The sequence below is a fragment of the Lepidochelys kempii genome, chromosome 5 (assembly GCF_965140285.1).
Source record: "Lepidochelys kempii isolate rLepKem1 chromosome 5, rLepKem1.hap1, whole genome shotgun sequence".
NCBI classification, from domain to species: Eukaryota; Metazoa; Chordata; order Testudines; family Cheloniidae; genus Lepidochelys; species Lepidochelys kempii.
In genome coordinates, this window is record NC_136384.1 from 88,842,949 (window position 1) to 88,855,290 (window position 12,342).

The following is a 12,342-nucleotide window of genomic DNA, read 5'->3' on the forward strand; positions in this document are numbered from 1 at the left end:
TCTGACTCTTTTTACTTAGGCTGTCACTTGGAATTTTCATGAAATATTCTGGTGGCTTAATATATGCATTGATAATTTCTATTTAAACAACATAATTCACAATTCTGTCTTAATATTGTTGCATTACGAAGAAAACACAATTTTCTCGAATGATAGGAACATTTTTTTTACTGAGACTTGTGTTTTTCACTGGTGTTTGTAAACATTTTTCAGTGAGTTTTTATTATAAATCTCTCTCATTACAGGAGAAGTATGTAATCATTTATCAGCATGACCTCATTTTCTTATGACTCTTTCAAAATCTTCCTTGATTTGAGAAAGTGGTTAAGGCTTTTTTTGTCTAATCCAGTGCTGAAAGTGTGGGAACTCTGTTCTCTCAGATTTACATGTCTGTTACATGGGAGCAGCAGAGAACAGGGACTATATATTATTTTAGGGAAGGTAGGGCCATGATTGTGGAACAGATCTCATCAGTCTGAGGAAAAATCCCTATTTATTTTCAAACAATGTGTTTAACTTTATATTTAATTTTAATCTGTGTCCTCATACTCTTGTTCAGAAAGTATGCTGATACTTGGTTTCTATCATGGTCACCAGTTTTATCATCTCTTGGCTTTGATTTCTGCAGTGATTAGTGAGTTCTTTATAATGTAAGATGATTGATTGAAAAACTTCAGTTTTATTTATATTAGTTTGGCATCACAGAGTGTTATACCTGTACATTATCTATTGCATCTTTTTGAGATCTGCTAGGTTTAGAAAGAATTGTTTGGATTCTCGGAACCCTAACTTTTAATACATATTGGTACATAACTCAGATCTGTAAAACACTTACTACTAGTACAGCAAATTACTCTCAGACTTCGTTCTTTATTATTTGGCGTATGCCGTCCAGTCAAGCCAACCCACACCATTCTTATCAACAGTGTTCAAGGCATGAAGACCTCTAGGATAATACTAATCTTTATAATTCAGTATGAGCAAGACCATTTCAGATTTAAATAATTTAAGATTTGTTAAAGTCTGTAATATCTTTTTATATAAATATTCCGAGGGACTTGTTAGCTGCCTTACCATCAAGTTCAAGAACTTTCATTTTGTCAAAAGAACAAGTGTATCTTCACTCTTCAGACACCAGAATAATCTCTCTGGTAAGAACAGGCATGTTTACTTGCTGTCCAATATTAAAGTGCTGCTGTGTATTAGCTGCCTGTTGAATTCAAAGTTCTGTCTATAAAGACTTTGACTTGCAGATCTCTAGAGACATCAGGATTGTTGTGGGTGATGGAAAGGAGAATATTTTTAGGAAGTGCTATTCGTTCCTTTTCCAGAATCAAGTAAATAAGATCATGAAGAGGAAGCTGCTGGTATCCTGCTGATACCCTGCATAGATATTTTCACAGCTCATTGCCTGCTTGTAGAGACAAGAAATTAACCAGCCCTAGTCTTGCATCCCTCTGACACAAGATTAGCAAGCTCTCCTTAGCTTCTGCCAGTGTAAAATTAAGCTTTGTTTTTCATCACAATAACTTTCTTTTTTGTTGAAATAATGTATATGAAAAATAGTTTTCAAATTTGTTGTAAATAAAACAAAATGCCTGGCTTTTACCTTTTTTAAGATGCATGACTTTTTTATTTAAATAAGTGCAAGACAACAAGTCCTTCTCCTGCAATCAGGACCCTTACAGAGCCCCACTGACTTAATTTCAGTCGTAGTAATTTCATAGTGTGTATAATAGTGCTGTTTAAAAACGTAACATGTTAATACTTGGTTATTGTAAAACAGAGCCAGAAATGCTTTTGAGGAAACCTGAATAAAATAGCTCTGTTGAGTAGTTTCTCATCCTGCTGACACTGTCATTGAGGCCAAAATACTCAACATTGTAGTGAGATAGCAGTCTGAGTAGGCAAAAGTAAATAACCTAATTCTGTTCTGAAATTATTTCATTTTATATTCCTTTCTTAAATTTTCCAGTAGGGAAAATGAACAATATGAAGTTTATTTGCAGTTTTATTGCAGAGCAGTTGTTGTGAGTACTGACAGCTTCTCTGGGTGATGGCATTTAATTCACTCAGGTTTTATTTTGAGGCTGATGTGTAAATTAAGAATATCAAGCTTGTATTTCTTAATGTATTCTGCTGTTCTGAATATAGCAACAATTAAAATGATCCAAAGATAGCACTAAATAATAAAGGGGTAACCGCCATTTAATAGTCCATGCATATTGTTCACCCATAATCTGAATCCCATTTCATATTAAACCATTATTCGGTTTAATATGAAACAATGTTAAATGGGATTCAGGTTTTGGGTGAACAATATACACAGACAAACTGCTGTTTCTACTTTATTTTGCACTACTGTTAGGTTTTAATTATTTGAAAAAAAAATCTGTGTTTTAAACAAATCATTGAGTCCTTTTTCTTGAATTGACATAAAGGGGGGGAAAAGCTAAGACAGCCAAATACTCTATTTTTATAGGTTGTCAGAAGCTGCTTACACTGTGTTCAGTAAGAAAAACAGCATTTGTAACGCCAATATTAGAGATTCTCCAGTCAGTCTTTCTTTTAGAATTGTTTGTGGTATGATCACAAATTTTAGAATTAATATATTATGAGTTAATTTAGGCTTAGCACTCTAAGTGACTGTATTTAAATAAGGTAAAACTTTTTTCCCCCCTTTAATGTACAATGAAGGCCTAGTCTACGCTTAACTTTTGCTGGCATAGCTATGTCCGTCAAGGTGTGACTTATTTTTCCCTCATCCCTGATGGACATAGCTATGCAAGCAACTATCCTAGACGCAGTTATACCAGTAAAAAGTTGTATAGCTTATTTAGTTCAGGGAACTAGTAGAACAAGTTATACCTACAGAAGCACTCTTTTATTGGTATAAATTGTATCTTCCCCAAAATTGACATTTAGCATAACTTATGGAAGATGTAAGCACTTTAAAAGAATAATGTGATCAACATTTGATAGTGGATTTATTTTCTAGGCTAACCTAAGGGTTTGTTTCATAAGAACGTAAGAACGGCCATAATGCGTCAAACCAAATGTCCATCTAGCCCAGTATCCTGTCTTCTGACAGTGTTCAATGCCAGGTTCCCCAGAGGCAATGAACAGAACAGGTAATCATCAAGTGATCCATCCGCTGTTGCCCATTTCCAGCTTCTGGCAAACAGAGGCTAGGGACACCATCCCTGCCCAATGGCTATTAGCCATTGATCCTCCATGAATTTATTTAGTTCTTTTTTTGACCCTTGGTATAGTCTTGGCCTTCACAACATCCTCTGACAAGGAGTTCCACAGGTTGACTGTGCGTTGTGTGGAAAAAATACTTCCTTTTGTTTGTTTTAAACCTGCTGCCTATTAATTTCATTTGGTAGTTTCATTTCATTAGTTCTTGTGTTCTAAAATGAAAGACCCACATTTTCAAACAGATGCCTAAAGTTAGGCTCATTAGTTCATATTTGTATACCTAAACAAGTGATTTGATTTTCAGAAGTGCCAAATCACATATTTAAGGTGGGATTTTCAAAGAGGCTTAAGAGAGTTAGGCAACTAACGCTCACTGACTTTCTGCAGGACCTGGACACCTAACTCCCTATAGGCTCCCTTTAAAAACTTCTCCTTATTTGCTAAATACAGACTCCAAGAACCTAATTTAACACCTGTTCTTTGGAAAATTTTGGCTGGAAGCTTTTATTTTGCTTGAGAAAATCCTACATTATTTTTTTTTTTTTGCTGGTTATTAGCGTGGTTGGTTGGTTGGTTGGCTGTTTTTTTAGGTTTTATTTTTTTAAATAAATTGTCTTTATGCATCAATAAATTGAACTGATATTCATCTAGAAACAAATCTATGAGAGAACAAGTGGACATAAGAGAACAGAGGCTGTTTCAGTCTAATTAATACGTTTTTGGCTGCATTGCCAACTAAGCTTTGCAAACTAATTGAGTGAATCATTATGTTGTACTAGTCAAGAATTCTAACAATGTCTGTGGATTATCATCATGAATGAGACAACTAAATCCTTTGGATTTTGTAGTTTTAAAATAAGTTCTAAAGCTGAGTAAAACAGATACTCTGCAAAGTTTTAGTGCAATTCTAAAATATCTTTTTAAGCATTGATTAATACCCGTGATATTAGTATGCAAACATATGGGTCTGAGCACTGCAAAAAATCTTGGGTGAGTGAAACAAGTCCTGAAAAAAATCTGTGATTTTGCTGCAAATCAGTTATGAAGCAAAAGTATTAAACTGCATTACTCACAGGATCGACGCGATACTCTAGACGCAATAAATCGACCGCTCAGCGTTCTACCATCGACTCTGGTACTCCACCGGAGTGAGAGGTGCAGGTGGAGTCGACAGGGGAGCATCAGTTCTTGACTCACCGCAGTGAAGAGACTGCGGTGAGTAGATCTGAGTATGTCGACTTCAGCTATGTTATTCATGTAGCTGAAGTTGCGTAATTTAGATCGATTCCTTCCCCCTCCCATAGCCCAGGCCTAAACATTTGGCCTGCATATGCAAGAGTGGCAAAACTTGTATTGTGCATCATATCTTCATATTCTTTCTGCTCAAGTGTACGCACTTTTTGGGTGACATTTTCAAAAGAGACATAATCACATCGAGCTTTTGTAAATCCTGTTAGGTGCCTATTGCATCTTTAGGCATCTAACTATATTTTTTAATCTAGCACATGGGCTCCTAAATCACATGGATATCTTTGAACATTTTAACTCTTTTGGCTTGAAGATATCAAAAAATGACTTGTCATTTATATATGGCTAGTGTGTTAAAATGCATATGCTATTCTGCTGTTCTGGAATAGTGCTTTTCACATTTGTGCATTTCACAGTTTCATTTGAGGATCAAAAATACTGGCGCTAACTTTGTACTCTCTGGTCAAATGTTGGCTTATACATTCCTTTAGTGCAGTTTCACAACACAACTAAAGATTTTAATGAGGCTACAGTAAATGAAGATTTTTAGCTCAAGATGCCCCTTCTCCCAATTCCAGCATGGCTCTTCCCTTTCACTTTTCCTTCCACTCTTCTGGGAGTGTAGTTTAGGCCTGCCACTCGCAGAAAAAGTTAGGAACTGGAGCAACTCCTCCTCTCTAGCATGGGGAACGGGAAGGTTGGCTGTGGTTCTTTTTGTAACCTGTCGATGCTGCTCCTTCAGGTGGCCGCTGAAGAGCAACCATGAGGAACAAGGCCCACCCTCAAACCAAGGAATTGGTGGGGTTCCGTTTCTTTTTGGACTCTTATCACTGTTATGAGCGGAGCGAAAATGGCTAATGAGTAGTTTAATGTCTTTAACAATAGCCGCACCTTCGTTGTGTTTGCAAGGCCCTGGGCTTAGGGGCTTTGAGCGCACCGCGTGCAGGGGACACCAGAGGGGCCACAACACTCTGAGAGGTGCGCTGCAGGCAGATGCCCAGCTGGCAGCGCGGTGGGTTGATTAAGGGGCTATAGTCACACCGTAAATGTGGGGGGACAGGTCCTCGTTTAAAAATAACACTCAAGGAGCGGGCTGCTGTCCTGCGCTGAGAAGGGGACAGCGCTCCCCGGGGCACAAGCGCAGTCCTTTTAAAATACCAGCAGCCCGTGTGCCGCAGGCGCTTGGCGAGGCGGGGCGGTCTCCCCTCCAGGCCCAGCCCGCGGGGTGGGCCTTCCCCTCGTGAGTTGTTTTCTCCGTACGCCGGAGAGGAGAGGAGCGGCGCCCCCGGGCCCAGCTGCGCCGCACTGGCTGCGCCGCCTGCCGGCTAATGCTGCTGCCATGGGAGGACTCGCTGGCGAGCTCTGCGCTCACAGCCTGCGGGGGCAGCGATTGCCGAGGCTTGCGCGCCGCGCTCGGGTTTTCTCCCCGGCTGGGGCTGGGATTTGTCTTGTGGGCGCATCAGACTCGTTCGGGCCCGAGGACGCTTCTGTTTGAATGCCCGTAAGGCAGCTTCCGGAGCTGGAAAGTCTTTCTCGAGGAAGGGGACAGATGCGGGCCGAGCCCGCCAGCCGCTGGCGACCCACTTCTGGCCGTGGTGCCTGCTGAAGGAGCGCGGGAGGCGGCTGGCCGGCGGGGCCCAGAGCAGACCCACCCGGGGCTCACGCTGCATTTGGATGCGCCTTGAGGCGAGGGTGCCCTTTAATCTTTAAAACTCTGCAGGGAGTGGCGCTTTCGTTTCCTTAGCGCTGTCAGACTCCAGTGACAAACGCAGCAGGCTGTTTGCGGGCTCGGTAACATTGTGGGGGCTGGCCCCCTTTTCAGTGTTTGTAAGTGATGAGCGTCAGAAAGGAATCGCGCCCCTCTGTGGAGTTCATCAAAGGTGAGCAACTTAAAATGCCAGTTTAAGTGTTTTTTTTCGTCTTTGGTTTGTTAAAGAAGCAAGTTTTCGAAACTCGTTTTGCAATCGTGCATGTGATCAAGGGGCAGGAACTTGTACTGCACCGCTTTTGTCGCGTTCGCTTCTTTGAAACAAAACGCGTTTTCTTTTGTTGGAACTATGATGAATTAACGTAAAGTGGATTTGGGAGGCAGTAAACAGCAGCTGTCTGTAACTTCCTGGCCTTTTTCAACCTGTTGATATTTTACCTAAGTTAGTTAAAAGTTAATATAAGTAAATCACTGATTGCGTAACAAATGCATGTGCATTGTCAAACAAAGAACTCTCAGGAAGAATCCAAACTTGAGACCTTCTTTTTCTATTGTCGGTTATCAAATTTTACTGTGCTTCACTTTCCTCTTTTGGTAACGTTTACCCTCTCCTCCCACCTTCACCCTCACATCCCTAATAGACTCAAAATATCTTGTTTTATATTCCTATAATAAGTGTCCAGGTCATGTTCTTGTGTGTGTGGCTGGTTAGTTGGTTGGTTGTTTTCTGATTTCATAAGAGCCAGATTTGCTCCTCTCTGAATTGTAGTAGTCAATAGATGTGTGTGTATATAGACAAACACAAAGTCTCCCAAATCAGCTATGGGAGGGCAGTCTGGTTATCCTCTGAACAACTTGTTTGCCAAAGGAAAACCACAGTGAGCTTTTGACTAAATTACAAGTAAGTTTTAAACTGTTTGGTAACCAAAACCTAGCCTTTGAACTTAATCATTGTCTTCCTTGTTGTCTAGTGCCTGAAAAATAATGTCCTCTAATCTGGAAACCCTGAAAGGAAAATTTGGTAGTAAATTGTGACCATTTAAAGTTATTACATTTAAGAGCAACATTTCAAGTTTTCTGTGGAAATTTGTAATGTTAAGGGTAGTATTAGTTTAAAATCTCTTGCATTTCAGGTCGCCTTTATTTTGCAATTCTCTGCCAAAAACCAAAGAGTGGTGTTGCAAATACACATTATTTCTGCATAGATGATGAACTTGTATACGAGAAGTAAGTACAGTCCTTATTCTTGTATTCTACAGAACGTTGCCGTAAATTGGTAAGAAAAGCACTAATAAGCAAGTGATGTAATTCTTATTCTGTTTTTATTAGCAGTAGTTAAAACTTCTATACAGATTACAGAAGTTTATGTATGGAGTTTATTCTCAAAACTAGTATACTAGTGCCAGCTAATTTCACTTGCAATGGGACTTTATACGTGAGAGGGCCTGGTGGCTCCCCACCAATTTCTGTCTTGAAAAATTTCAGAAACTTTTTGTTTCTTACTTATACCTTATTCCTACTGGAAGATATCGGAATACTTTACAACAAGTTAAAAACAATTTAGAAGCATTAACTGAAATGTTTAGCCAGAAGGAATGTTTCTAGTTGCCAAAATACCGGGGTAAAATATCTAAACTTCCTAGAATAATAGATGGGTCAAAACCTGGCAGTTGCTGACTCAGCACTTCATGACCCGAGCATAATAGCTACATTAATAGCTACAGTGAACTGCATCGGTCTTTCAGATAAGACCTTGACATTTATTTTATTATTTATTTTTATGATACTCTGCATGGATATTAAAGATCCCTTAGTACTTTTGAAAAAAAATAAGAGTATCTTTAGTTAAAAATTTCTATGCTCACCTTACCCAGGTTGTGATGTTTTGTTCGTTTTCTGTATTTCAGTGGGGCTCTGTATACACAGTGGTAGAATGTTGTGAGGATTAATGAGTAAATATATAAATAATGTGAATCTGATAGCTTTTAAACATAGTGCCAGCAGAAGATTTTGGAATTAATTAATTAACCTTGTTTTTGAATGGTGACAGGTTTCAGAGTGGTAGCCGTGTTAGTCTGTATCAGCAAAAAGAATGAGGAGTACTTGTGGCACCTTAGGGACTAACAAATTTATAAGTTAGTCCCTAAGGTGCCACAAGTACTCCTCGTTCTTCTTCTTTTTGAAGGCATGTTTTTGCACTGTCGTTAAAATCAAGAGTTCCTAACGTGGTGCCAAAAAAGTTATCTTACTGTGAGCTTTCAAAAGTTTGCTCACTTCATCATTTCATTGACCTTTTAGGAGGTCTTGTGTGGAGAAGAAAGTAGAATAAATTTAAAAATAAAGTTTTAAAAGCTGATGAAATACTACAGAACTATACTTATGGTATGCAGGATGGCAATTTCAAGAAGTTGTACCGAATTTAATGTGTGCATTAATTATTAGTTTTTATGTGGTGCATGTGGATTTCTTTAAAATTATTTCTACAAAACATGTACAAGCAAAATGTTTTCTTTCTTTCCCTCCCCACAAGCTTCTACGCAGATTTTGGACCTCTCAATCTGGCAATGGTTTACAGATATTGTTGCAAGCTAAATAAGAAATTAAAGGTAAAAACTGTTTTGTACCAAATAGACATAAAATATTGGAATTGGCCCATTTATAAAAATGGTGAGGTGAATAAATGTTCCTTGTTTGAGAAATATCTTCAAATTGATATGTGGATTGCCATTCAGGCTTGTGTTTTGGATGAGTACACACTAAACTGTATGTAGTATATATTTGTGTTTTCAGATTTGGCCAGATTATATTTTCGGGCGGGTGTGTGGTGTGGAGGGAAAAGACAGAGAGTGAGGGATGTAAGAGGAGGAGAACTATTTGCCTTTAGGACATAGTAGTTGTACAGTAATTATTGTGAAACTGCAACTTCTAAGTATTGGTACTGTTAGAAACAACTAGAAGAACTCTTAGTGGGCAAAGGTCTCTTTCAATAGAAGGCCCCCTCCTCTGGAATTCAGTCTCCTTGGAAATCTGCCAAGGTCTAGTGAGTTTCAGGGCTCAATGAGAGACACATTTATTTGATTTGACTTCTGTTTGATTTGTTTTAATTTGATTTTTTTAATTTTTTTAATTTTTTGGTCTTCACAACATTTCTATAGAGAGCCACATTTGCTTTTTAAAAAAATATTCAGGGCTCACTCCTGCAAGGTGACTGAGCACCCTTACTCCTGCAGTTGAGGTAGGGTGACCAGATAGCAAGTGTGAAAAATCAGGACAGGAGTAGGGGGTAATAGGTTCGTATATAAGACAAAGCCCTGAATATTGGGCCTGTCCCTATAAAATCAGGACATCTGGTCACCCTAAGTTGAGGTAACTTGCTATGTCTGAGGAGGCGCTCTGTACCTTTCAGAATTGGGCTCTTGGTAGATGTTATGTTTTATAGTATCTCTATAAATCGAAATAATGAAGTCTTACATTTTCTATATCAATTCAAGTTATCCAGTGCAAGTTTGTCAACAGAGGTTGGAGTACAAAACGTGGTAGGCAAATAAAAATCTTACTAAAATTCATATGCTCTTTGCTTGTTCAAAAGCCCATTAGTCAGATTTTGAAACCCTACACTGAACTGTGAAAACTGGAAGTATGCAATACAATATGTCTTTTATGGAAAATCTTGGCATTTTGTGAATGTTCCTTGCTGTCTAGCACTGGTGTCAAGCTGTCTGCTTCAGATTCATTGTGCCAAATACACTACAATGGGTTGTTTCGCTTAGCCATGAGAATTTGCCCTGATTTTGCTTGAAAATTATTCCACAGAAGTTTCTGTATTGTGATTTATTTTTAAATGGGTTGGTTTGTGAGAGCAATATACTTGAATGCTAGATGTTTTAAAGGGATGTTCAGTGCAGAACTCATTCTACACTGATCATAGTGGTATCTGAGTGACTCGTTTCACTTTTAAGCATTGTGGTATTTTTGGCTAACAGAATGGGCTGATAAGAGAAATCGTTCATTTGTAGTGCACATTTAAAACATATTGCCATCACTTCATTAGTAAGGTTGTAATTTTCTATTGAAAATCCAGTTCTGTCTCCCCTCAAACAAGGTATATCATGGAGTTGGATGGTGGTTTATCAAAATTTGAGATGATTCAAACACAAGTGGTTTCTGATTTAGGACTTTAAAAATATGGATGTAATTCATATTTTGAAAATTATTCTAAGGTTTCTGATCAAGCTATATCACAGAAATAGCTTGCAGTAAAAATTTAGACTATTCTGAAAATTTTACCCAAAATCTTGTCAAGGACCCTTGGCTAAGACAAATCCTGAGCCTATCTCCCTTTTGAAACTGGGACTGGGGTGCTTATGAAAATTTTATTTCTAGTGTATAGGACTATGATTGGTAAGTGAAAAATGTTGGAGTAATTTCATATAGCTATTTTGAAATCTCATAGGGATCCTAGTAGAGGTTTAAAAACATTGCTAAAGTTCTGATACTCTATAGAACCCTCCCTTTCAGTGCATAGCTTCAAAATATGAATTTGTAATGGGAGTTATTGTGTTTATGGCTACTTTTTCTAACTTTATGGGGGAAATCCCAGAATTCCTACCTCACTCGTTGTCATCACTGGTATTGCCTTTTGCCTGCCCATATCCTCCAGTAACAGCCACCCAGCGCTGCTGTTTCAGTTTTTGTTTCTAGTGGTGTTCATTTTTTCCTTCATTCACTTTCAGGGGTGGGTAGAGGCTGCAATATAATCTCAATCTCCTAAAATTTCTTTCCTATACCCATTCTAGACTTCATGGCATTTATCAGCAGTGCCACCAGTAGAAACTGAGAGCATTCTCCATCAGTATGTGAGCCAATACAGTTACCCTTTTCTATGCCCCCAATGTCCATAAACTTTCCTTGGAGTGAAAGTTTTGCTGAAGGGGAGGGAGGAATGTCTCCTCCAGCCAGGCAGTTTAAGAAATACTGGGAACATATTTATGTAAACGGGAAAAGAGAGAGGAGCAGTGCCTGCCTCTGAGTCATGGGCAATAGCAGCAGTAGGCCGGTCTCAGCAGGTCTGATAGACTTAAATTTTGCCAAAATACTCGGATGCAGGGAAGCTTCAGACTGCTAGCCACAAATCATCTTGTAGCCCTTGTTCCATTGAGTTGGAGAATCCGGTCTACATTATTCAACATCTGTTATACTTACTGATTGTAATAGAGCACATACTTCTAACTGCCTAATAAGATTCACAGTATTGCCAACTCCACAAGCTCTAAAACCATTAGACAGACAAAAATATTCATATGACTAGTTTTAAAAAAAACAAGATTTTTTTTTTAAACTTGCATTGGATTTATGATTTGTTTTCCGATATTTGAAATAGTGGATGGAATTATCCCTATTTGTGTTTGCATATTTCAGGTGGGAATTCCTAATGTGTAATAAATACAAATTGGGAGACCTTCTTTTCTTTTTGGCTGATAGGTGGGGCTAATCCCTTCCCAAAGTATTGTCCTAGGCTCCCTGCAGCTCCCACTGTCCAGTGGGCACTACCCTGCCTCATGCTGTGCATTCTCTGGACTCCCTCCTCCCTTCAGGATATCAGGATTGCTAATTCCAAGTGTTCAAAAATCATGAGTCTGTCCCCCCCCCACCCCCCAAATGATGAGCTTTTAATGAGTAAATTTGGGGTAGTTTGTTCTTGTTTCCTGGCTTTGAGCCTTTAGGGTTCACGTGTTCAAGGTTTTCTCCATCACCTAGAAACTGTTTTTTTTTTAAATTGAAAAGCTGAGTGTCTAATGTAATTTTTAGACTCAAGGAGCTTTAAGAGAACCCCCTGAAATATCCCAAGACTTGCAATTAAAATAGTGAGAATTAGCAACTCGGAGATACTGCCCCTGCCCAGCTCCCTGTCCTTCCCTCTGTCCCCATGTATTGCCCACACACAACTTCCCTCCATATAGGATTTTGATGGTGGGACACGGAAAGGAGGAGAGAGTGCAACTGGGCTAGAGTCTACGCCCGACAGGCTGGAGAGAAGGGGATGCAGGGACACATACTCCTTGAATCCTTTCTCCCTCTGCCCATTGCTCACCATTGCTACTCTAACTGTTGGTGGGTAGGAGCTACATGTTGGTCCCGATCCAGCTCCCTTTTTCTATGCCTGTCCTCATGGACTGCTGCACCTG

At 39.1% G+C, this 12,342-nt stretch overlaps 1 protein-coding gene across 4 annotated transcripts in view; it reads left to right on the plus strand.

The window, feature by feature from the left end:
• Window positions 1-12,342, plus strand: part of CDC14B (cell division cycle 14B) — an 82,985-nt gene that overhangs the window by 7,824 nt on the left and 62,819 nt on the right. For all 4 annotated transcript variants that reach the window (XM_073344945.2, XM_073344942.2, XM_073344946.2 and 1 more), the window contains exons 2-3: window positions 7,291-7,384; window positions 8,688-8,763. In XM_073344945.2, the coding sequence (XP_073201046.1) occupies window positions 7,291-7,384; window positions 8,688-8,763 (170 nt within the window). The remainder of the gene's footprint in view (window positions 1-7,290; window positions 7,385-8,687; window positions 8,764-12,342) is intronic.